Raw genomic sequence first — 24943 nt, forward strand, 5'->3', positions numbered from 1 at the left:
GCTAGCATCAGACAGGACGCTTTCCACACCAAGGACTGGTAAAAGCTAACAAACCAACAAAAAGGATGGTCCAACAATACAACTGTACATAGATATTGCAACTGCACAGCAGCCAAAAAAGAAAAAAAAAAAAGAACTTTTTAAAAAAAATGGATGGATTGTGTCATGTTTATGGGGACAGCCTTCAAAAGGTTGAAATTGGAATTGTTCTTTTGGATGTCAAAGGGATTTTCATGGCGCAATCATATCCTACACAATATGTACTCTTCAACATCTGGGTTACATAGGAAATGCACCCTGAGGTTTTAATAAGAAGAAGCCCCTATGGCTAAAACTTTAAATAAACTAAACCAAAAATGTTATTGATGTTTTATATATAGAGAGTAGTCGCATTAGTTTTTGTTACTGTACTGTTTGAGGTCTCAACTGTACCGTATCACGGTAATAACATGGTTTTGAAACCTTTTTTTTATTTTGTCACAGACCTGTTGTCATAGTTGAAATGACGTTTATTGTAGATGGTATTTGAACAACTTCTGGAAATAGTTCATCAAGTATGTTTGTTGCTCATTGTTGTGATACATTAAAAACTGTATCTGCAAACCAGTTTGGTCTCATCAAATATTATTTCATCTTCACTAAGAACGCTTTTGTGGTTTTGTTGTGTTAATGTCGTCCCTTTAATTTTATTCAGTTACATTACACGTTTTTTAAACTGAACTCAAATGCAAAAAACAAAACGTCACGTGTTGCCAGACTAGAATTTCTTTAGTCTTCATCACTGTACTTGTGTCTTTTTTTTTTCAGTTGGATTATATTACAAAGGGATGTGTTGGGTTTGAATCCCCCATCCGTGTGGCGTTTGCACATGCTCTCCAGGTATTCAGACTAGGTTAATTGGTGATTCTAAAATGTCTACAGCTGTGGATGTGAGTGGATGGCGACCTATCCAGGGTGTACTCCATCTCTTGCCTCGTAGCAGCTGGGTATGTGCTCCATCCACCCTGCAACCCTGAACTGGATAAGAGGAAGCTGATGGATGGATATAGTGCTTTGAATATCATCAAATTAGCAATTTAGAACAAAACAACTGATTTACCACACATTTTGTAACAGGTTTGTAATCCAGGTTTCATAATATGTTAAAATACACCTTTCTCAAAACTCACCTGCACTTGCATTACATAGCATATATATATATATATATGCATTATTCATTTAACAAAAGCTAAGCCAAAATATAGGAGCATTGTGTTAAAAATTAAGTATACCCTTACTGCTTCCATAGGAATTAAGAGGTTATTTAGCAGCTGGGCACTTTTAATCTAATGAATGGAATCATCAGCATGTGTGGACATCTGTATAAGAGTTTTAGTAGTTTCTTGGTCTGAGGCATTTTGGCTGCACATCAACCTGGGAAGGGTTTTAAGCCCATTTTCGAAGTCCACTATTCTACAGTGACCCAGATTGAAAGCATTCAGACACTTGCCAATCTTTCCAGGAGTTTATATCCCAGGAATTTCACCACAGTGTCAACCACTGCAAGGCTCAAAGAATCGCACAAAAAAAAAGCACAAGAGCTAGATTTTAGACTCTGCAGGGCTCACTTACCATGTTGAATTTTCAAGTTCATGACAGCACAATTAGAGAAAACACTGAACAAATATTGCTTGTTTTGAAGGGTTTCCAGGAGAAAGGCTCTTTTGTCTAGAAAGAACATGGCAGCATGCTTGTGTTTGCAAAGTTGTCTCTGAACAAACCACAAGATTCCTTGAACAATTTCCTCTGGATGGATAAGACCAAAGTGGAGATGTTTGTCCATGATGCACAGCACTATTATAGCTGAAAACCAAACACAGCACAAAGACCTCATACCAACTGTCAGGCACAGTAGCAGGGGGGTGATGATTTGGCTTGTTTTGCAGCCACAGGACCTGGTTACCTGTCTGTCACTGGGTCGACCATGAACTTGTCAGTATTCTAGAGTCAAATGTGAGACCATCTCTCTGACAGCATGGCTGAAATTGGGTCATACAGCAGCAAATCTACAATCGCTGAAATGGCTATTTCAGCCATTTCAGAATGGCTAGAAAAGAGAGGAATCCAAGTTTTGAAATGGCCCGGTCAAAGTCCTGAACTAAACCTGATTGAAATGCTGTTTCGGCACCTTAAGAGAGCTGCGTATAAATAAATTCCTGCAAACCTCAGTGAACTGAAAAGTGGACCAAAATGCCTTCATAACAATGCAAGAGACTGATAAAGTCGTACAGACGGCAGTTACTTCAAGCTGTTGCTGCTAAACGTAGTTCTACAAGCCACTGAATCATGGGCGTGCACTTCATTTTTTAGACACTGTTTCTGCATTCTGGCTTAGTTTTTGTTAAATGAATAATGACACAGTGTGATATGTCATACACTGCTGTTCATCTGAATTTTAAGACTTGATGTGTTGCGTCACCATCCCAGCAAGAATCCTCATCATTCCAGTCACTGACCAAAATCCGAAATCATATCAAGGATATTTCCTGTCATTATGCTATTTGTTATAATCTGACTCTAAGCAGATGTGGGGGATTATACTGGAAGTGTCTGGTAATCTGGATTTGGTCAGGTGCTGTTCTCAAACTCCAATCATGACGATCGATTAAAAGATGTGCAGCCACAAAAGAATGCCAATTTTTTTTTTTTTACCTGGGGAGTTCAGGTTGATCCCCTTCAGTTTGAAACATTAACAATTAGAGAAGAGAATCTAAGAGAGACATTTTTTTAGCTTTGATGTCTGGGTGGGTGGATATATTCTTTTCTAAAATAATATTAAAAAGTAAAATGGATACCAGTGTCAGACTGGGTGCCTTTTTTTTTTTTTAGATGTGAGGTCAACAGAAGCTGTCATATTAAAAATTGCACCTCAGGAACACCTCAACACAATATATCACACCCTGCCAGCGAGACGTGTCGGCCATCAGTGTCAGGGTCACGGAGAAAGCCGACATTCACAAGTTGTTAAATCCACCTAATGAAATTTCACAAGGGCGGCAAAAATGAAGGGGGAAGATGGGGATCTTTTCAGTCAGAATCAGTTGTGGCCTCCATTGTTTCACTTCACACACTTCAGTGTGCAGTGAAAGAGCCGCAACATGTAAAAGCCTGAAAAACAGCGTTTCTCTCCCCCACCCTCCCTGTTCTCCCCCTTCTGACTTCACCCCTCGCCCTTGACGAATGTGCTCAGCTCACAGGGTGCAACTGTTCTGCTGAATGGCCCTTTCCTGTTGCTCACCCTTAAAGCGCAGGCGGTTGCCGATTTAGCCCACCCCGCTTCCATATTATGGGATTGAATTGCGTTTGACCTTTGTGGAGAACAATGGCTGAAGGCCTTTCATTTTTCTGGCCTTCTCAGCGCCTAGAAGAAGGACCTCTTTACATTGTGTTTTCACTGTAGTCTGCCAGTAATTCACAGGCAGGATGACAGGGTAATCTGTGCACAGTAACATGTGTGTGTGTGTGTGTGTTTGCAGTACTGAGGGTATACACAAGTGTGTTATTGTTTACTTTTTATAGGCCAAACAAAGCATAAAGCCTTAAAGCAGAATTTTGATGTGACCATAAAGGGGCCACCCAAACCGACTACCTAACTGCACTGTCCCAGAATGAAGAGGCCCACTGAATTGAAGAGTAGTTCAGAATAGTTTAGACACAGCTTTGCTAAAGAGGCCACAGCAGTGAGCGCTCTTGCAATGAATACACGATAAAAGGTTTACTGTAAATTCTAAATGGCGTTTTCTGAAACCCATACATCACTCATGACCATTAGGTTCCACCCTCACTGCACAGTGCACCCTTCTAGCCACAGCTTTCCAGATGATACAGTACAGAGGCTGCAGTGGAGGCAGATCTGGCTTTGAATAGCCTGCAGCCAATGGATTTTCTCTGGATAATACAATGTTTGGGACAGAGAGGCAGGGATTAGTCCAGACGGATACATCCACCACCCCCCACATGCCCAATCTAATTAGACTGGAATCAGTTTAAGATGAAAGCAAGCCCTAGCATCACCGCACTAAATACTGGAATTAGTATTCCCCGCATGGGAATTTAATGATGGAGACTGAAAATCCAATCACATTCAGTCGCAGTTTAGCCCCCTCATGCATTGGGCCTGGACAATGATGAAACGAAAGAACAACAACAATGATTTGTCTGTCAATAGATATTGACCAGCACCACATCTAAGGCCACTTGCACATTGGCGTTGCTATGTTGTCATCATTTAATGAGGATAAACAGCTTATAATCGGATATTTAGACAGTCTGTTTCTGATGTAAACCTTTGTGACATTTTGACTTTTCGAGAGATCATAACCAAAATGAAGACAGAGGGAGCGTGTTTTACAATAAACCCGTCAAATTTCGGTTTGTTTGTTGAATAAATATGTTCATGTAGCGTCTGTTGAATTCAAATCTATACCGCATGTGTACATTTCCACATTTTCCAAGTCCCTACGTTGCGTTTGGGCCTTCAAAAACAAGGAAAAGTTAACCTCTGTTGTTTGTCGTCTCTCATTTGTTCTTTTTCTCAGAAGACTGCATTTGCACATCAAATCCTTTAACAGGAATTTGTGAGGTTAACTATTAATCAGCTCCTTACATCAAAGCCCTGATTGTTGCATAGGAGTTGAACTATCAAGTTATTATAATGCAGACGGTTCTTTTTTAGTCCTTATTACGTTGCATACTTTGAGGCCAGACTTGCTGATAAAATAGAGCACATTTTGCAGCACACACATATGAAACATTCTCATAGTCTCTTGACTTTATCTTGCCCTTATTATTAGTATTTCCCTACCTAAGTACATGCAGTCAAGGGAACTCTATTTTAAAACCGCTAAAATGCAAGCCATATTTCAGCGTCAGGTTGGTGATTAACTGCACAGACTGGAAATAACTCCCGCACCTGGGTTCTATCCACCACACAATATCTCCTACACCTGCGATTCATCCACAGAAGCATTACACCTGAGAAATCAGGAAACCATTGTCCCCTGTGCACAAATACTCAACATGAAATCTTATTATTTATTGCTAGCTGTATTTCGGGGTATGCACCAAAACAAAAACTTGTTGTTTTCTCGGTAACAGGTGTAATACAACTTTTTAGACTTATTCAAAAACTGATTCTGCAAAACTTTGCTATGTTTAACCCACAGGGGGGTGGGATTCAGTGGGATGTTTTTTTTTTTTGCAAATAAACATATAAATGCTATTTATACAGTTGGCAGGGCTGCATCAGTGGGGAGGAGGACATTGAAAGAGGCGACAAAAGGCCCGATTCGTGTAGCAATGCATTCTTTAATGTAAAAAAAAAAACCATTAGCAGCATTTTGTCTGGATTTAGCCAGGTGTCAACAAAAGCCTCGCAGAAACTAACATATGAAAAAAAAAGGCAATCTAATCTTTTTTCTCTATATCTTTCCTTTGGCCTTGTTGCCTGTAGTGTTTACTGCTGCAATACCTTATTTCTGAGGTACAAAAGGGAAGAAAGAAGGTGAGGAAAATGGAGGGGGCAGGAGTACACCTGCCTTATTATTGCAATGTGGATGAAGGATACAATCACTGCTGGCATTTCTACAAAACGCGCAGCCAACTAACACGTTTTTTTTTTAAGCGAAAGAGAAGGAGAGGGAGGTGTGAGAGAAGACGTGAGGGAGGCCCAGGAGAAAAATAAAGAGACAGACAGGCCAACAGGTTGACAGAGACCGAGTGTCAGGGACAAAAGACGAACAGAGAGAATGGAAGAAAGAAAGTAGGTGATATAGACAGCGAAATGAGCAAGTGATAGAAGTAAACTGAGAGTGAGAGCAGGAGAGAAAGAAAAGGAGGGGCGACCTGAGAGAAATCAAACATGGGCTCAGTGCAACTGAGGTACGTCGGCAAACGAGCATGTTATGGCAGCCCGCTGGGACTTCCCCGGCAGATCGTGCCGTTTCCCAATCTGTTCTGAGGAGCTGCACAGCCCCACATGGGGATGTGTGAAGGCGTCAAGATGGGATTGCTTAAGACAGATGAAACAAGGTGTTTTTTGATGCCATCTCGAGCGGACAAAAGCCTGATTTCCTGTTTTGCCTGTGACACAAAGGGTGCTGTGTAGTTTGCTGAACAGTTCAAGGCTTTTTGTTGTCAGGGCTGTAAATAACTAAACACATGAGATGTGAAGTTATGGAGGGGTTGGATCCACATGCCAAAAACTGAAAAATATGTGACACATTTTCCTTTTTTTGGCACTTATAGTGCTTTAACACCTGTAACAAACAAACAGTATTACAGTCCTCTCATCGCATTTCTACATATTTTCATTCAGAGTGGTAATGTGAACATTGTGGCGCAGGCCTGCTTAATTTCAGACAGCCACGGCTCTCTTTGCATTCACCGGACCTCTAAAACAATAGCACAGTAATAGAGATCATTGTGTCAGGCTTTGTTATATTACTTTACATTTTAAAGGGTGCTGAGCTGCCAGGCTAAGGTTTTTACAAGGCACGCTGAGTCATTGGGGAAATAAGGGAGCAATGGAGGAGGGAATGAAGGAATTTTAAGGGGGTGATGGAATATGTCTCACTTTTTTTTGTTCACGGTCGCGCACAAACTGAAATCATAGCATGTGCAGTGGACGAGCTGGTGGTGAGGAAATAGAAGCTAAATGTGAAGTGACACCGTGCAATCCCCAGGTCATTCACATGCCCTGCTCTTAAAATCACAATGCACCACAGCTCGCAGAGTCGCACAAAGAAAATGATAAAACAACCAAATGAGAACGCCTTGTTATTTATGGAATCGCCACCAAACAGTTGAGGAGATGCGTTGACATCAAATTGGCTCAGATGCTGGCTATTATTAAGGCCCTCTTTGTGTATCAACTCAGCATCCTGGCAGGGACATTTGTAACAAAAAGCTTTTTTAATGTTTAAATGAAATTTTTAATGAGACCCTGTGTTGCTTTTCCTTTCGAGTCTTTAAGAGCCCTCTAAATCATTAAAACTTGCTCTTTCTTTGATTTCAAGGTCATTTGAAGAAATAAGGCAGTCTTAAGTGGCCCTCGGACCAAAAGTGGCCTATATGCCAAAGACCGCAAATGAATGTAGCCTAATGCTTTTTAATTTGCATTCATCTTTAAAAACACAGAAGAGCTATCTCCAAGTTATAATAGGCTGAGATGGCAGTTGGAGGCCCTCTAGTCATTAGTACCAATGCAGCTCCTCTAAAATGAAGGCCTTTCTCATCTTGTTTTAACTTAGGCCCATTACTGCAAAGATGCATTAGCCTGTTGTCCATTTCTTGTTTGGCTGCATGCGATACCTCCGACTATTCCCGCATTATGCCCACATATACATGTTCGCGTATGCGTATGGATTCACCGCCTTTTCCTTCCTGTGGGCGTAAAAACACGCATGCGACACAGCTATTCAACAAACACACGCATAAAGACAAAAGAGAAACGGGGACCTTAGGAGGAGACAAAATGCATTGTTTGCTTAATCACATGTTATGAGATGTCTCTCTGTAATTATGCTGTCATCTGCCCGCTTCAACACGGGGAAAACTGGGCCGCCAAAGCATGCCTTGTTCCCCGCTCATAATTCCACACTTCAAGCTCTCAAAGTCAAAAGCGAGGGATTTCTTTTTTTTTTTTTTTTGGTTGGATTTTTTTTTTTTTTTTTTTTTTGCAGTCTTTCGTCTTTTCTTTTGTGTATTATTATAACACAACTGTTTAGAAACTGAAACTGTGTCACTTTTTTCCTCCCGCAGCATTCATATAAAAATCTATTTGACAGGCACTATGTGTCAATTTCTAGTGCATATGAGTGTAGAGCAACAGATGAGCGGTTTAAACATACTATATTGAACTGATGAGAAGGCAAATACCAGGCTGTCCGATTAAACACATCGAGATGAGTCTTTCATATTTCCTTTCACTCCTCCATCTTTTCATTACAGTTTTGCTCAGTTCCTACCTCTTTTCCCTTTTTCATTTCCTCGCCATTCTTTTTCTTCTTTATCTGCCTCTACTCTGTGTATGTGAGTGTCCTTCTCTCATCCTCCCCCCCCTTTTTTTTGTCTCTCTGCGACGATAGGTGGTGTGTCGGAGAAAAACTGAACATCTCCAGTGAAATTGGTTTTCTGTGGAGAAACTGATGGATCACTCTGTGTTCCTGACGGGAGTATAAGGGATTGTTTATGCCGTGCAGACAAATGCATGAATACACACACACACACACACACACACACATATACACCCATACACATATGCAAGGGTGAGAGGACGAGGGGATTGTTTATGCTGAAGCAGAATGAATTTTTATGAGTCGTAGATTGCTGTTTATGGGGAAATACACTTTTAAGCTGCGAGAGATGTAATCTAGATTGTAGCATGACCAACAATGAATTACTGTTTTTTTTTTTGGAGGCAACAGCTGCAGCAGCCTTCCTCTCACCCTCCATTTCCTTAGCACATGCACAAACACTGGAACACACACGGCACAATTCAGCAGCGCTAATGTCACTGCTTTTAAATGGCTTGATGCATCCTGTAAATCAGACAAATTCACATACAAACATAGATTAAAACGTGAACCAGGGGTGGTGGAGGTGACAGACAGCTGATCTTCACAGACAAAAAAAAGGTTTCTCTTTGTCATATTGTTGTTATGTTAACCTATTTCAAAAATCCATAGACCTAGAAGTTAAACAAATGACTTCTTCCCATTTTCAGGCTGAACTTATCATAATTTCTCTAATACCAGCAGCCTCTATTGCAAGAAATGAGGAATTATTCCATTACCAGCCACCTCTCCCCTCCTCCTCCTTCGTTTCCTTCCACAAATATGTGCATGTAGTATTAGACACACACAGCCTGCGCATGAAAGAGGAAGACCTTGCTTCAAATATAAATTTCACACCAACGAGCGTCAGATGCCTCTTTTAATCGCACACACATGGACAAAGCCTATAAGACATCCTTAACATTAACATCAACAAGGCAAAAGACTTCGGCTTTACCATTTTCTCTGCTGGCCTCTTCACACCTTTGCAGCCCCCAAAATATTTTCTGTTATGTGAATGGCTACACTGTGGGCCTTGGAAACAGAAAATCTGCACAGACAAAAATCCAAAACTCTCTTATCTGTCTTGTTTGTGGTGAAACGTGACTGTAGAGATGACGATTTCACTATGCTTTACCAAAAAAGCACAATGATAAAAATTAGCAGCGCTAAATATGCAGCTTCTTGTGCAGTCAGCTCATATAAATGTGTGTTTAGAGGGAAAAAAAAGTCTTTATTCAGTGATCAAATTCATTCCCTGTGTCTTTTCTCTTTTTTTCCTCTTTGTCCTGAGTTTTTATCAGCACTCATGCAATAACTCGAGCGGAGAGATGGAGCAAATGTATTCCACCCATATGTATGAACGAATGAATGAATATGATTACCATGTCTTGGACCCTCTCAAGGACATAGTGCTATGCTTTCTGTGTGTGTGTTTGTGTGTGTGCATGTGTGCATGTTTTACTTCTGCATCTTTTTGCGCTGCTTGTAATGCAGCTAAACACAGTGTTTACCTTTGTCCATGTCTCACTTATTGCTTTGAGTGAGATTTTTGTTTTATTTGTGCCTGTCTTCATGTGCAGTTAAAGGCTCATGGTTGATGGGTGTCCTCTACGGACTCTGTGCTTTCTTTTTGTTGCATAATTACAATCTACTTCATCCCCCGGTGCACACGCAAGCAAAAAACCCATCTTTTCCTGCTCTCCTGCGCTGCCTCCTCAGAGGCGGTCACAATCAAATGTAACCATTTGCAGGTGACGTACCCGGGAAATGCTGTCCTGTAATTGTGTCACTCTGTCTTCCTGTGATGAGGTAGCTGGTGGCTTGCTGCCTACCAGCCTGCGACTCACCAGAATTACCAACTGAGGGGAGAGAGGGGCGGAAGAAGGAGGAGGGGGGGGGTACCATTAAAATGCAAAATCACCACTGCGGTGCAGTGCGGCGCCTTGCACCCTCACTTTTTCTCCAAGGCAGCCATCTTATGATGGAATGAGTATGTGTTTGATGGTGTGCAAATGTGTGTCCCTTGGACTCTGTGCATGTGATTGTGCGCGCTCATGCATCTATATGTCCATGCGTTTGATAGAGTGTAGATTTGAGCTGCGGCGAGGAATGGTGAGATGGTGTGGGGCTGGCAAGCGGGGTTTGTGTGTTTGTGTGCACGTGTGTGTCTGTGAGTGTGTGAGGCAGGGGTGATAAATCAGAACTAGGTAAAGGCTTTTTAATGCAGCGGACCCCTCTCCCAGCCTCCATCTTCTGTCAAGGCTCAGTAAAAGATGAGAGCCCCCTGGGGAACAGCACTAGCCATGCACCAGAGCAGGGCTATGCCTCAGGTCTCTCGTACACACGCACACATTCTCACACAAACACACACACACACGGTGACAAAAGCAAATCCACTGACTGGGCCTTGTGAATGAGTGAATACATGAATAACTGAATCTACAGAATACTTGAATATATAAATAAAACTTTCCACAGGAGCCACATTTATTGATGAACACCTCCCCCCGAATAAATGTGTTTTCCAAATGATTTCCAAATGAGTTCCTAAATGATTTATGGCTGGTGATATTGCATTTAGATCAGAGAAAATATTTTCGCAGAAAACAGAATGAATATTTGGTTCATTCCTGCCTGTGCTCCTAAGGTCAAACGCAGTCTTTGTCCATGATATGCCTTGAGTCTTAAAGCGGCCCCAAGTTTCAGGGGGCCGGATATGAAAAATATGTGGAATTTGCCAACATCTGACAATACTTAGTCGGCAATATATCTCCTGTCTGATAGAAAAATGTGTTCTGAATTGCAGATATGCTCTCTTTTCTGGCATACCTTTTTAATTTGACTTTGAGGGAAAACAAGCCAGGCTCCCAGATAGACAAGGAGAGATATGACTGCTGAACGTTGTGTAGGCCTTTGCAGATGGGGCAAAGAGGACTCCAGCAGCTTGGCTTAGAAGACGAACACAAACGCTTGAGAACATAATACTTGACAACAAGCCCAGAGTGTCTGTTAGGGGGCCTGCAGAGAAAAGTGTGCCGTGTTTGGGAAGCAACAGAAATGCTGTGATGCTGATTCTTAGCTGGAATTTTGGAAACCTGTGATCCTAATTTATGCCCCTTACTTTCATTTAAAAAAAATCTACTTATAAAGCAATCTAGTATTAGTAATCTGTTAGCGCTACAAAAAAACCACAAAAGTCTTATTTTTGGGAAGCCAACAATTTGTAAACACAAGTTTTATTTCAAGGATTCAGTTGAAGTTATTCAAACAAACAAATAAAACCCTACATTACAAGGTACAGACCAACAACCTTCTAGGTTTTTTGACCATTCAAGGTGTTTTTATATACAGTAAAGTCACACTGATTACTTTTTGGTACATATAACACACACACACACACACACACACACACACACACACACACACACACACACACACACACACACACACACACACACACACACAGGGTTCAGTATCTTGCCAGCAGACACACATATTAGAGAAGCCAGGGACTGAACCACCAACCTTCACATTAGTGGTCTTGCACTGCAACCTAACAGTCATGCCACCCCAGAATGAACTCTTGCTTTACAAGTATTTATAATGGAATAATAGCAGTACTTTATTTAGTTCACATAAGACTACTCTAAATTTAAAGCTAAAGCATAATACATGAACACATAACAATGATTAAATCATCAGTGCACTTCACCAAAAATTCAGGGAATGGTATGGCATGAAAGCCTGGCAGGTAAGAGTTATTACAGCGGTGAAAAACGAGCTAGACAACATCACACACAGAAACCCCTCCACAGCGGACGTTTGCACCTCATGTAGTACAACAGAACAGCATTACATGTGTTTCTTCTTCTGCTTACTGCTCCCTGCTCACTCAAGAGTATCTAGCACCAGACCGGCTCTGACAATGCACAGCTCTGCTCGCAGCCGTGTGCGCACGCCTAGCTGGCTGCAGTTCGCATTGTACTTTATGCTGAGATGAGGAACCTAATGCGCATGTTTGTGCGTGTTTATTATTCCGTCTTGTGCATGTGTGTCTCTGCGCATCTGTTGGACATAGCAGGTTAATGCTGGCTGACACATGCGGTTCACTGATCTCCACGAGGAGTCGGGACTCGCAGCAAAACCTTCATACGCAGGTATCCATGGCAACCACAAAAATTATATTTCCTTCTTCCCCCGGCAAGCTGGAGATTCCGAGATGCTGAAATGCACAAATACATTGTCATTACCTGGCTGCCTCATACTTAACAGGGCTAGGCTTTTTCTGCCTGCTGTTGTCTCATTGTTCAGTGTTGCCTACACATGTAATTTAGAAATTCCTCTTGTTACCTTCCCCCCAGACAGAAACTCCATACTATCTTTACATTATTTCTCTTTCCCCACATCAGACTCCTTTCCAGGAAAATGCTTATACTGTTGTGTTTTTGCATATTTTCCTCTTTAACTAGGCTCAAGATCTAGCCCAGTGACTTTAAATATCTAGTTAGGCTTGCAGGACATGATCAGATATTCATGCTGTTTTTGCACCATGTGTTTGGTGGTTCCTATTTAGGGCCTTGAGTATTAAATTTGATTGACATTTGAGGGGAAAGCTCTTTTTTCACCTCACCATGTTGTTTTATTGCTGACAGCTAACATCTGCAACTAAAACAAAAAACAAAAAACTAAAGAGGATATTAATGGAAACATATCTATAGTCTTAGTTTTAACAATCTCTACCAGAGATCAATCAAGTCTAAACATTATATCCATCTTATAATTAAAGGAATAGTTTTCAGTCCAACCTCAAAACCACACCACATACTCGACATCCTGCTGTAGAATTCCTTTTAAAAAGAGAAATATTGCACCAATAGGTGATCTAGTACTCGAAGTAAGCACATTCCCACTTTTTCATCCCTTTGAGGGGAAATTGGAATAAGCACAATGTGTCCTGCACCAAATTCCTGAAGAAGCAGAGGTTCAATCACATTTGCAGAAGTTATCGAGACTTCCAAAGAGCTCAGCTGGTGCCTTAAGCCACAGGAAATTCACTGGGACATCTGGAGGGATGTGTGCAGATTATTGCCCATTTAGTCTGTTCTAGACATCAGTAGGAGGACAGAGATGGCCCAAGCACGCATGGACAGCCTAGAAGATGTATACACACACACACACACACGCACACAAACATAAAAACGGGCTTGGTTTTGAAAGATGCTACCGCAGGCACACAACACACCAGAGTGTAATCCCCCATTATGAGACCCTCAGGTCATTTGTCCAGATCTCCGCTACACCTGTCCCAGCATCCAATCACAGGACAGGTACGGTAAGGTTGCTTTGATCTTTTTTTAAGTAAGTGGATGTAAAATATAATCCAGAAAATTCGAATTACTTGGTTGTTATATTTGAATCTCAAATATAAGTCTCTGATCGTTTTAAACCACTGCAGTTTAATATTTGTCCTTCAAAAGAAAAGAAAGAAAATACTGGCCTTGTAATGTATGCCAGAGCACAATTAGCTTGGAGAATATTTGAAAAAATATATTAATTACAGTATGAGCACAAAATGTCCAACTTTAAAAAAAGAAGAAGGTAGATTTTTTTTTTAAAAAAATAGATACGCAGTATATCAAAGCATGTAATATTGAGTTTACAAGAATACACCCACCACATCCCTGACTGTCTGCATGCATGCTCTGAGCGAGATGCGCATTTCTGATGCAGTGGAGGAGGATACAGCTTTTTAAAGTAATAAAGTAGCACAACCTTTATCGACATGCATCATAAGATAGAACACTTTTTTGTGTATTTTCTTGATCTTTGCATTTGCTCTTCTGTGCAGTAAGTATTGGTTTGTACATATACGTCATATATATATATATATATAAAACCCAAATTATCCTGGGTCTTCAGAACCAAAAACAAAAGGCCAATTTTATAAATATATATATATTCCCAAACCAGAGCTGCCTCGTCTTTCTTTAGGTGTGAAATGCAACCCGACAAAACCTCAACACCATGATAAAAGCTCAGGAAATTACTTCCTTATTTTAGGTGTGATTGATTGTCCCCCTGACCTGTTAGACTGAAGAGGTGGTTAAGAAGAAGAGGCAGACTAAGATAATTGGGCCCGGTGGTATCCAAAGCCCGGCAGGTGTTGAAAGAACTCTCATAATACAGGTACCTGCAGCGGCTGCAGCCCTGAACTTCAGCACACCTAGGATTTCACTACCTTGGAGGAATTTTGCTGTTTTATGTTTGGCATGTCTTTTATTGAATAGATGAAATATGAGATACTTGTAACTCCTATTGACATATTGGACATGCCACGAGAAAAAAACAACAACAAATAAAAAAAAAAAAAAACACAGGTGTCAAAAATCAAATAAATGCTGCAGCTTTGTTTCATCTTTTCTTGGCATGAAAATAATGTCATTCACTCTTTAAAAGCATTGTCAGTTGTTGGAAATATCTCCCAATACAAGAGGGATGTAATTCCCTTACCTGTTGAAAAGCAGGTAAAAGCTTTCACCAGCAGCAGCAGAGGGATCAGAGATGAAATTCAGCTGAAGTGAAAAAGCACATGTGTTTTTACTCTTTAATTTAATTAGCAATTCAGAGGGCTCGATGAGTCCTTCTAGCCATTTCAAATGAAGAGGTAAAAGCCAGACATAAGCTTAAATGATAACATTCTTTCTCAGAGAAAAATATGCATGTACTACCCTTATTATTATCTGCAAGCCAAGGGCTCTGTTCCAATTAAAGAATACCACAGATGGACCATTCAACAAGCATGCACACAAACGGACCTACAATAGGTAAAGTAAAGTACCCAGTATTACAGAGCCCAGAGAAGAGCTTTTTACTTTAAAAACTATTTAATCAGGAAAATCAACGCCTCACATCAAAGAAATGGAGATGAGGGACAGGCGGATGAAGAGGCTCATCAAAGGAGAAGATCTAGTTAGGGATTCAACGCCCTAATTCCCTTTCTCTTAAAACCATCGTCAGAGGGGGCACAGGGCCAATTTGCTCCCTAAATGGCTGCGTGTGAATGTGCAGATTGCTTTGCATAGCCGCTGGGAATCTGGGCTTCTTCCTCTTTTTCTTCTCCACATGGAGCCTGTGAATTAGAAGAGATCCAAAGACAGATAGGCTTAACTGAGCCCAAGCTACCTTCCGTAAGTCCAGAGCCCTGTTCCAACTTCCAACTAATGCAATCCATGGCCTAACTCAATTAATAGACTTTAATACAGTGTTTCTTCTTTATCTTTTCACTTTCCTGGGGATTGGGGGACTTCAATTAGAGTTGTAGAGTAATGTCAGTGAAAAGGTTGGGATTTTAAGTATGTCTGAATGTAAAGACAATGACCCGGTGTCCCAGTGGCATTAAGGTTGATCATATATGCATCCTTAATCTCAAACATCTCCTTAATCTCACTTCCTGGGACTTGCCGCACATTAATGTAATGCAGTGCATAAAATATTGACAACTCTCTCCTGTCCCTGACTTTATATGCATTAGTGTTGGATTCATTAGTCAAAATGTCCTTGATGTAAAGGAGGACTTTCAAGTATCCATGTGATGAGCCCTGTGTTTTTTACATAATGTCAAACTAATCATGTAGAACGTGCCCCCCCCCCTCCTCCCCCCCTCCTCCAAGGTGTACATTTTATTTTATTCTGGTGAAGGGCTACCTCAGTATTTCTGTAGGTGCTCTAAAAAAACCAAACCAAACCACACAAACACATACAAAAATAATTAATTTTGGCCTTGCATTACCACCAAGGACATATACTCTAAAGGCCTGCTGAAACACTGGGAGAAATCAAAATCACATTGGTCAGTAATAAATAATTTAAAATGAGCCCTTCCAGTGCAACCAGCTAGTATTCTTCAGCGAATTCATATACCACACAAGGACAGATATTTAAGTTTACCCTCTCTGTCCAAGGGAAACATTAACCTCATCTGAGTGCAAATGTCTTTCTGAGCTGGTAGATTTGAGACGAGCTCCTTGGCAATAGGCTTTCTATCACGCCTGCAGTTCCGATTGATCGTCTCAGCAATCAGCAATTAAGTACTAGTGATCAGAGCCTGGGAAGGGAGGAGGGGGTGGGAAGGAGAGTTAGGAGGTAGCCTCCCCACCCCGCTCCTGTCTTGTCAGCCCAGGAAAGGCTTCACTCAGCTGGGGTGAGTTTGGCCCGGGGCTGGGCTCACTGGTAGAGGTTAACTCCAGCATAAATAAGCATCTTTGGACTCATTACAGGGATTAGAGAGTAATTCGCCTGCGAGGAAGGAGACGACTGCCAGGGTTTTGGTACAGTTTACTACAGTCTTATAGGGGCGAGGGCCCTGGAGATTACAGAAAGAGAGAGATGGAAATGCAGCAAAAGAGAGAAAGGCCAAGGGAAAAGAGAGGCTGGCTGTCAAGTGTGTGTGCGTGAGTCAATCCAAGCCCCCGGCTGCCCCCTTGATCTTGAGCATGTTGGGGTGCTGTGAAAACGGATAATGGGAGTTAGAACGACCGGCCTGTCTAGAGAGAAGTGTGCTGATTGTTATAACTTTCCCTCATCTCTCTCTCCTCCACTTAACTAAATAAACACCCAAGAGGTAGCACTCTATCAATTTTAATGATGTTGAAATACAATTTAGGCACAAAATACACAACAAATGCTAATTTGGCCATGATGAGAGGCATCAGAAATTCCTCCCATTATTTATTCAGCTGACTTTTTGCATTTTTCATCAGAACAAATATTCCCATTTCAACAAACACACACACACTCATACATACACACATGTCAGCACAGAGCCAATTTGGAGCATAAATCAACACGTTCACTCATCAAATATATGCTCTGTGTCGTTCTCTGCAGTCTGTCCAGTGCACCAAAGACAAATAGTTCCTTCCAAAGTCCAGTTGGAAAAACAGAAGGGGCAGCAGACTGTCAATATGTGCACATATACATTAAACATCGCAGGCTGATGTGTGTTCAGAAAAGACATCATGGAGATAAGTCTAATTATAAACTTGTACATGACAAAACCTTTAAAAACAAAACCAAACAAAAGCCATCTGAAATTTCATAGCAACTTCATTTCATTTCTTCTGTGTGTGAGATGATTATCACCTGTCAGTCATCTCCACCTCCAGCTTGACCATCTTGGGCTGCCCTGCTTCTGCCCCGCACTTGGGACAAGTGAGATAAGGGTCGGCAATGCTGTGGCTTTTAATGCAGTAGTAGCAGAAAACGTGCTGGCATCCCACCGTATGAGGCATGGTTGGCCACTCTCCGCACAGTCCACACTCTTTCCACAACTCTTGCCCTTCCCTTGCTCCCTCCCCGCTTGCACTTTCCCCCCCAAACACAGCAGACAATATTGTTGCCTTCAGTTTCTTTGTATTGATCAGTGGGAACAGGAAGATGAGGAACTCTGCAAAGCCATGCCAAAGTAGTTCTCGGTTCATGTACTTGTAGTTTACCTCCCGGGCCACATTTGGCTTACTGAAAACAGTCTGAGCTCCTGTGATTCTTTCAGCGAGGATGGGATGCCGGCCATTCCTTAGGAACACAAGGAAGTTGATCAGATTTGTGAACTTAACAATACCAGCAACAAGCGTCAGCGCATTACGGAGACCCTGATGGAGCAAACCGCTCTCTCTTTCAGACACAGATCCTTGTGAACTCAAACCCAAGTACGGCAGCAGCCTGTGGGAACGCTCTTGGAGCCAGCGTGGCCCTGCAGTGAGCACGGCCAGACCTAACTTCTGCCTGGGGGATAAAGGCCTGTAACGGGGAGACAGGGAAAATTTGCTGTGGTAGCGCAGGCTCAGTAAAGATTGCCCCACCGTGGCACTGTTAGAATAGAGTGTGAACCTCCATAGGAGCAAATGAAGCAAAACCCTCAGTTCAGGCTCCAGAGGAGTGAGGAAGCCTGGGCGGCAGTTTTGGAAGCACAGCGAGAACTGAGTCCACACTAGCTGCTCAAGGGCTGAGTCTAGCTCGAGGGCATCCAGCTGACTGATACGCAGTACCGGGGTCTGTGGGTTCATATCAAAGTGGGGGCCGTGACCTCTAGCAGTCTTTTTCTGGTCATTCTCACTTCCCAACCCTGCTGAAAAAACACAAACACCCAAAAAACAGAAAACAGTAAGGACATATCAACATGTTCTTTTCAATATTTTAATCAGTAGAAAAAAAGACAAAGTGACTGGGCTCTTGTTGCAGCCTGAATGTAGTTTCTGTTCATTTTGGCCCATCCGTCTTAGATATTATGATACTATGATTCACCAAATATTACTCTGACAAAGCAAACTTTGTGAAAATGACATTTTCCTGGAGTGAACAAGGACAGCCACACGCAAATGGTTAGACATGCTTTAAAAACAGAAATGGAAGAATAAAAAAAGGACTGAATGTAATACAGGCCGAAATCAGATAAAAAGCCAAAAACCCCACAAAAAACAGTCGTTTATTAAGGCCATTTCCCCCCAACACTGATAAATGTTTAAAGCCTTTACATCAGTTAATACGTTATTAATGTATAAACAATAGCATATTTAATGTATTCAAATCATGAACATAATATACACCGAGGCTCAACCATTAAAAGGACAACTCGGTCATTGGGAGGGCTGAGGCTCCGGAGGTGAAGCCCATCCTGTTAGGAAGGTCATTTTGTCTTTATACACAGGAAGGGAAAATCACTTTTCACATGTAAAACCCGTCCTTAATGCAACCTTAGAGCCTCGCCATGCAGAGGAGCAGGGGGTCTTAGACTGCTTTCCCCTGCATATAAACACACAATCCCCCCTGCACACACACACACACAGGAGCAGAAGCCCAGGGGCTCCTGGTGCCCGCTCCCTCTAGAGATAGGGGTGTGTGTACAAATCACATCACTAGGGATTAGGCTAACGGCACAGTCTCTGGTACACCGTAAACATCTGCCAAATGTGGAACAATTTTCTCCCCCCTCGATTCGACTCCATATGGGATCTCGCCATTGTGACATCAGGGCTATTTAGTGCTGCATACGTTTCCAAACCGCTCACAGTTCTCCAGTTTTATCTGCCATTTCCTCAAATGAAATACTTAAAGAAGTGAAAGACTAACTAATGCAGGGAGAGACAGAGCAAGAAGGCCACAGAGAGAGAGAGGGAGAGAGAGACAGAGAGGCCTTTTTTTGACAGTGACTTTTGTGTCTTGCCGAACAGGATTTGTCACGAGGCTTTAAAAGAGATTTCAGCCGGGTAAATATGGCAGTTTTGACAGAAGGAGAGAGATGATGGTCACTTTAGACGTTTTGAGGAGGTAAAAAAAAATAAAATTCTAACGTGTGCAGGCAAAGCTTGGGTTTATTGTGGTGGTGCACACGACCATCTGTGTATTCAAGATGTTTCAATAGGGCTAGGATACACGGTCCAACTAAGTTAGAATTAGCAAATGAATGAAAGGAGTGAATTCACGCTAAAGTAAGCAGGTATGACAAATTCATTGAGCTGTATTTGAAATGCTGCCATGTTTGGTGACTAGAACCTCGCCTGTGACGGGAATAGAGTTTGGATTAAAAAAAGAAGAAGAAGAAAAAAGGGAAAGAGCAAGAGACGTAGTCTGAGTGTGTTTGCTAACCAGTAAACAGGCACTATTTGTTTAGCCTAATCTGAAAGTTTTTTCCCTTGATGGGAGAAAATGAGCAGATTATGTGTCCTCATGTGTGTGTGAGAGACTATGTATGTATGTCAAGCATAGCCTTGATCTATGCAGAGCTCTAATGCAGCGCAAACTTAATCTATCAGCCCACCGTTACACATATACACACACACACGCACGCAAATATACCGCCAGGTGGTGGAAATCCCCGTCACAGCAGCAGCTCTCTCAGGAGAGTAAACCCGGCCGGGTCCAATAGTCTTTTCAAAGCCTTCTATCGAGCAGTTTACAAGTTATGAATGAATATGTTTTATTTGGGGAAACACAGTATTGACAACCACCTATCAATAGTAATGTGACTATTGTCAAGGGTCTGTCAATATTAATGTAATTATGATGTAGAGGGATCAGAGGGATGCTGGAGTTGGGGGCCAAGTAACATCTCCTGCCCACTGCCATATCAATAGCTGGGATTGCTATTGACAGCTTCCCTTCAGACTTGCAGCACTTGCCAAATATATAACAAGCAGACACTTCAGTCAATGCCGGGCTGCCTATAAAAATTAAGCATTTGAATTTACAGGGCTTTTACCGCGGACAGCTGGAAATCCATGTTCCTTATGTAATAGTCAAAAGTCACAGTCAATGCCAGTGTTTACAGAGTAATGACACGGTGTGGGTGCGAGGACAGACAGCGCAGCATTTGCACGCACAAGGAAAAAATATACAAGGATATGAGCAAAGAGACTCCTTCCATGATGTATTCACACACACACACACACACACACACACACACACACACACACACACACACACACACACACACGATATATTGACTTTATAATTCTCTTGTGGGTCAGCCATCCAACTAACTATGAGACAAAATGCCCTCTTTTGGAGAGTTGATAACTGACAACCAAGAGAGTCAGAAGGCAAGTTAGAAGAGGTCGTTGAAAAAAAAACAACAGAAAAAAAAAAAATTTAATTTAAAAAAAATCACCTGATATTTCTGAGGTCTTGCTGTTCTATCAGAGCAGTGAAAAATGTTTTCAAAACATTTTCCAGGGTATGTTAAAGGGTATTTTGATTCAGGTCATATGAGCGTTTATTTTATTTTTTCCCTTCCCCTTGTTTCCATAGCTTGTGCATCTTGTTCAGACAAAGATAGCGCACTGACTCAAGGCTGACTGCCATAGCTTACAGACAACCACAACAACAACAACAACAATATCCAATCTAACACGGAACACAGTGCAACACCGCTTCAAGGCAAAAGGGGCCATGACCAGTGTGAGGAAGGAGAGATGAGGCAACAAAAGCATACAGCGCATCAGTCTGAAGCCTTGCAGCTGCACTGGGTCCTCTGAAAACTAGACAATGGGCTGTAATGACAGCTACCCAACGAAAAAAAGACGGATAGGCAAAGACACAGACAAAGATGGATACGTCAGACAAAGCGTCATGAAACCGCCAACTGGGAACTGTGAGCTAATGTCTACTGATATAGTGAAAGAAAAAAAAAACTTGGGGAAACGATAGCCAAAGAGGGAAAATAAAGCGTGGGTAGGTGGGCAGATAAGCTCAAACCTCTCCCTAGGAGCTGACCTTGAGACAGACACAATCATGGAGGAGGGAACATTTCTGAAGCATACGTGGTTCAGCCCTACTGAGGTGTGGGCATCCAGGGAATACCCTATAGACAGAGGAAGGCCTCACTTTCTTCTTGACCTTGGCTTTGGTGTCTAGGGAGGTGTGAGACTGTTTAGGACAAGGGGACCAAAGGCTGTGGGGGGGATGCTGGGAAGGTGAACGTCTCTTGGGGATTGCACTTTGCTTTTTCTGTGCTCATTGCACACCGGTTGGAAAATGCACAGCTAGAAGTCTGGATGTAGCCCCTCATGTGGTGTAGCGCTGAGATTCCTAACCACTTAGCTGTGGTTGTTAGTATAATGTATTTGCTGAAATAATGCATAAATGTTCACTTGGCTTTCTATGATGCTTGTAGCGAGAAATAGGCTATGCATTGGCAAAGCATGCTGGATTACAACTTTACATTTTATTCTCTCGCTCATGTAAATTAATTTGTGTAAAAGCTCTGGTGGATAAAACCTATTTCTCTGAGCGCTCCAGTCAGTCAGTCCCCCCCCCTTCTCGTTCCCGCTCCCTCGCTTTATTGCCCTTCTTTCGCCAGAAACAAGTGCGGGGCCTATTAGCCGAGGCTTGCTAATGTCCTCACTATGAAAACGGATGAGAATGTCAGATTTAGAACTTTTAAGAGAGTGATGTCATACAGCAGACCACAGGCATTACGGGGACACTAAGATTACCCAGGCGGTAACCAGACTAATTGTTATGAGTCTGTTTCATGAAAAATGAATGTGTGCAGATGCACAGAGGGGTCTTAGGGCTGTGTGTGCGTCACACACTAATGCTTTATCAAGGCTCTCCTCTTTCTCTAATCACCCAAAACTCCAAGCCATTGGGGTAGGAGCCAAGTTAATGCTTGAATACAAAAAAAAAGGAGAGGAAAAAAAAAATAAAAAATTACACATCAGTTAGAACACCACATCTGACACACAAAAAATGCGCTCCGCTTAATCTGGTTTGCTCAGAAGGTGAATTATTTAAGAGAATTAATTGATTTCATGAGTACAAGGTTGAGTATGCTAAGGCTGTATGAGTAATAAGTTCAAGGGTTTGCAGAAAAACAACTTAAAAAGTCATGAAACATTTAGAGCGCAGAGAGAGGCACAATGAATGCGAAAAAAAAAAAAAAAGCAGAATGGCTAATAAATGAGAGAACCAAAGTTGTGTCTTTCAGAGGAGTCAATGAGAGAGCAACTCATGCAAATAAAAAGTGTTATCCTCAGGAATATTTGATCTGCACATTTCTTGACCTCTCTTTATGCATGAAAAAACACAAACAATAAAAGAGTAAACATTTTAGCTTTTTAAAAAAACAAAAAGGAAAAAAAATGTGATGGTTAACTGAGGACAAGCCAATAAAATCTACAGGAATGCGAGGGCTACTGCAGGATGTGTTTGTCAATCAAACTCATGGTGCTGGGGCTACATGTAAGAGTTCATTCAGCATGTCTAATTCAAAGTGTGATTGGTTGATTTCCTTCAAAAGTAACACAAAATACCTTCTAGTACTTTACACATTATATATTATTATCAGACAACTAAACATGAAATATAGACTATATTATAGTTAGATTAGCATGCTGGAGCTCCAGCAACACATATGTAAAAAATGCAAATCTTTGTGCCTTCCAGTTCCTTTTAGTCTATTTGACCTTGTAAAATTTAGATTGAACAGTAGTGCTAATCTTTTATTACTTTAAATTGCAAATATGAACATTCTTTTTCCAAAATTCATTAAAAGGATTGACACTATACATTGTAGCTTTTAGACTGTGGAATAAATTAATGTTGGATTGATTTTTTCCCCCCCTCCAAATATGCACTGATAATTATAGTGCCTTTAAGACTTGCCTTCATCTGGAAACTGTATAAAATAACCTTATGACCCCAGAGTGAGATCACAGCCTAGTTTAACTTGTGTGACTGCCTTAAAAAACACACTCATCAAAGTAAGTGTTTGGCTCCAGAGGCACACACACCACATCACACCACAATCTCATGCAATCAGCCGGTCCACATTCTCCTCATAATAGCGTTGTCTGCTTAATTTTTTTAAACATTTTTTTAAGCTTGAGCCCATCAGTCTTTAACAACAACAACAAAACCCAAATCTGCTCCATTTTGATAATAAGGCAAGAGCATTATGTGATAATCACAGGAGGGATTAGGTTTTGGCAGAGAGTGTGAGAGCCATACAGTCAAAGCCACTGGAAAAGAGAGATATAACCAAGAGACAGATAAGAGTAGAGCAGTGATGATTGGGATGAGAGAAATGAAGTGAGTAGTCTCCTGAAAATCAATAAGATCAACTTTGCCTTGAATCTCAATGTGGAAGGTTTTGATCTCTGGCACTGATTATTTAGGGGAATAATGGAATTATGTGCGGAGTTGCACAACATACTCTTGAAGGTGCACACAGTCACAAGGTTACCATCCAAAGTTTCAGCTGGTATACACACCTGAACCAGACTCCCGATGAATACTAATTCAAAAACGGCTGGCTGATTGAACACTATGCAGTGGTCACTATACTCATCAACAGCCATCAACAATCGATACGATTTTAAATGAAAGCGTGCAGGAAAAGAGGGGGGACAAGCAAGCAGCTAACACAGAGACAAAATACTGGTACAGCAGCGAGGAGCTGATAACATGTGACTACGAGCCTTAACAGCTCGGGGAAAAAAGCAGACATGCCGCTATTGAGCTTCATGTGGGCATAGAAGAAAATAATGCAGGCTTATGTTTTTTCAGCAGGGTAATGAAGTCATATATTCATATATTTACCCATCGCTTTTCGGGGTCGAACTCAATGTAACCCAGTCTTCCCTGAAATGTCAACAGCACTTGTATTTCCGGGTTGTACATCGTTATCCCGCCTCCTAAAGAAAACTCACCAGTAGCGGGTGTGTACGTCACGTTTAAGAAACCCGTGATCAAAATGAGCCAATCGCACAGCGTAGCGCCAAAGCACTGGTTAAAACCTGCATACCGTCTGGGGAAAAATAATTCAAACTCCTCAGTTGTAGCAACGATACATAGCGACCAACTTGTTAAGAAAAGCCACGGCAATTATTTACTCAGTCTTAAATGTCAAGTTCATTCAAAGTGCCGGGATCTTGATTTGATTTGTTTTTTCCAGGTTACCGTGTACTTGCTTAAACTATAAGATTTTACCAAACCGAGATTATGACTGTTTTTAGCTAGCTTTTTGCAAGCCTTTATGCAGTTGACTTAGGAAATAGGTTGCAGGAACTTCTTGGAGCAATGCGTGCAGCTTGCGCACAGCCAAGGAAAAGCTCAACATTGTCGGAAACGCTTAGTCACGCTTCTCACCTGTCTTCTTGCTCAGGTGAAAAAGAGCTCATAGTGGCCAATCAGAGTCCCGAAACAGAGTTAAACATTATTAAAGAACTACTAAACGAGTTCAGAGGGCTTCACGAGCTGAAGTTAAGATGCTTGGAGGAGGACACCAGTAGAAGGGGAGAACTACCACAGGTGAGTAGTTGTTGTGCCACATGTGAAATGCACGTTGT

The 24943-nt window shown here is 41.6% G+C and overlaps 3 protein-coding genes across 11 annotated transcripts in view; 2 read left to right on the plus strand and 1 right to left on the minus strand.

Annotated features, from left to right (window-relative positions):
* zfhx4 (zinc finger homeobox 4) overlaps positions 1-606 on the plus strand; it is a 93941-nt gene extending 93335 nt beyond the window's left edge. For all 4 annotated transcript variants that reach the window (XM_040044249.1, XM_040044247.1, XM_040044246.1 and 1 more), the window contains exon 12: positions 1-606. This exon is cut by the window's left edge and continues 3764 nt beyond it. The gene's annotated coding sequence lies outside the window, so the exon portion shown is untranslated.
* A 7792-nt stretch (positions 607-8398) lies between these two features.
* Positions 8399-24284, minus strand: pex2 (peroxisomal biogenesis factor 2). Of its 4 annotated transcripts, XR_005697616.1 has the most exons (3): positions 24195-24284; positions 14607-18222; positions 8399-12318 (listed from the first exon to the last, which is right to left on the minus strand). XR_005697616.1 is itself a non-coding variant. In XM_040044254.1 (2 exons), the coding sequence occupies exons 1-2, from the start codon at positions 24196-24198 to the stop codon at positions 17234-17236; spliced, it is 993 nt and encodes a 330-aa protein (XP_039900188.1). In that variant the 5' UTR covers positions 24199-24284; the 3' UTR covers positions 8399-17233. The 4 variants fall into 4 exon arrangements, 3 of the variants coding, with proteins under 3 accessions (XP_039900188.1, XP_039900189.1, XP_039900190.1); XM_040044254.1 differs by having other exon boundaries at positions 8399-18222; XM_040044255.1 differs by having other exon boundaries at positions 8399-18219; positions 24195-24276.
* LOC120741382 (golgin subfamily A member 6-like protein 22) overlaps positions 24240-24943 on the plus strand; it is a 92569-nt gene continuing 91865 nt past the window's right edge. For 2 of the 3 annotated variants that reach the window (XM_040044250.1, XM_040044252.1), the window contains exon 1: positions 24240-24905. In XM_040044250.1, the coding sequence (XP_039900184.1) occupies positions 24675-24905 (231 nt within the window). In that variant the 5' untranslated portion in view covers positions 24240-24674. The remainder of the gene's footprint in view (positions 24906-24943) is intronic. The other variant, XM_040044253.1, reaches the window with a different exon arrangement.

This window comes from Simochromis diagramma, unplaced genomic scaffold (genome assembly GCF_900408965.1).
Source record: "Simochromis diagramma unplaced genomic scaffold, fSimDia1.1 OVJJ01000602.1, whole genome shotgun sequence".
Classification (NCBI taxonomy): domain Eukaryota; kingdom Metazoa; phylum Chordata; class Actinopteri; order Cichliformes; family Cichlidae; genus Simochromis; species Simochromis diagramma.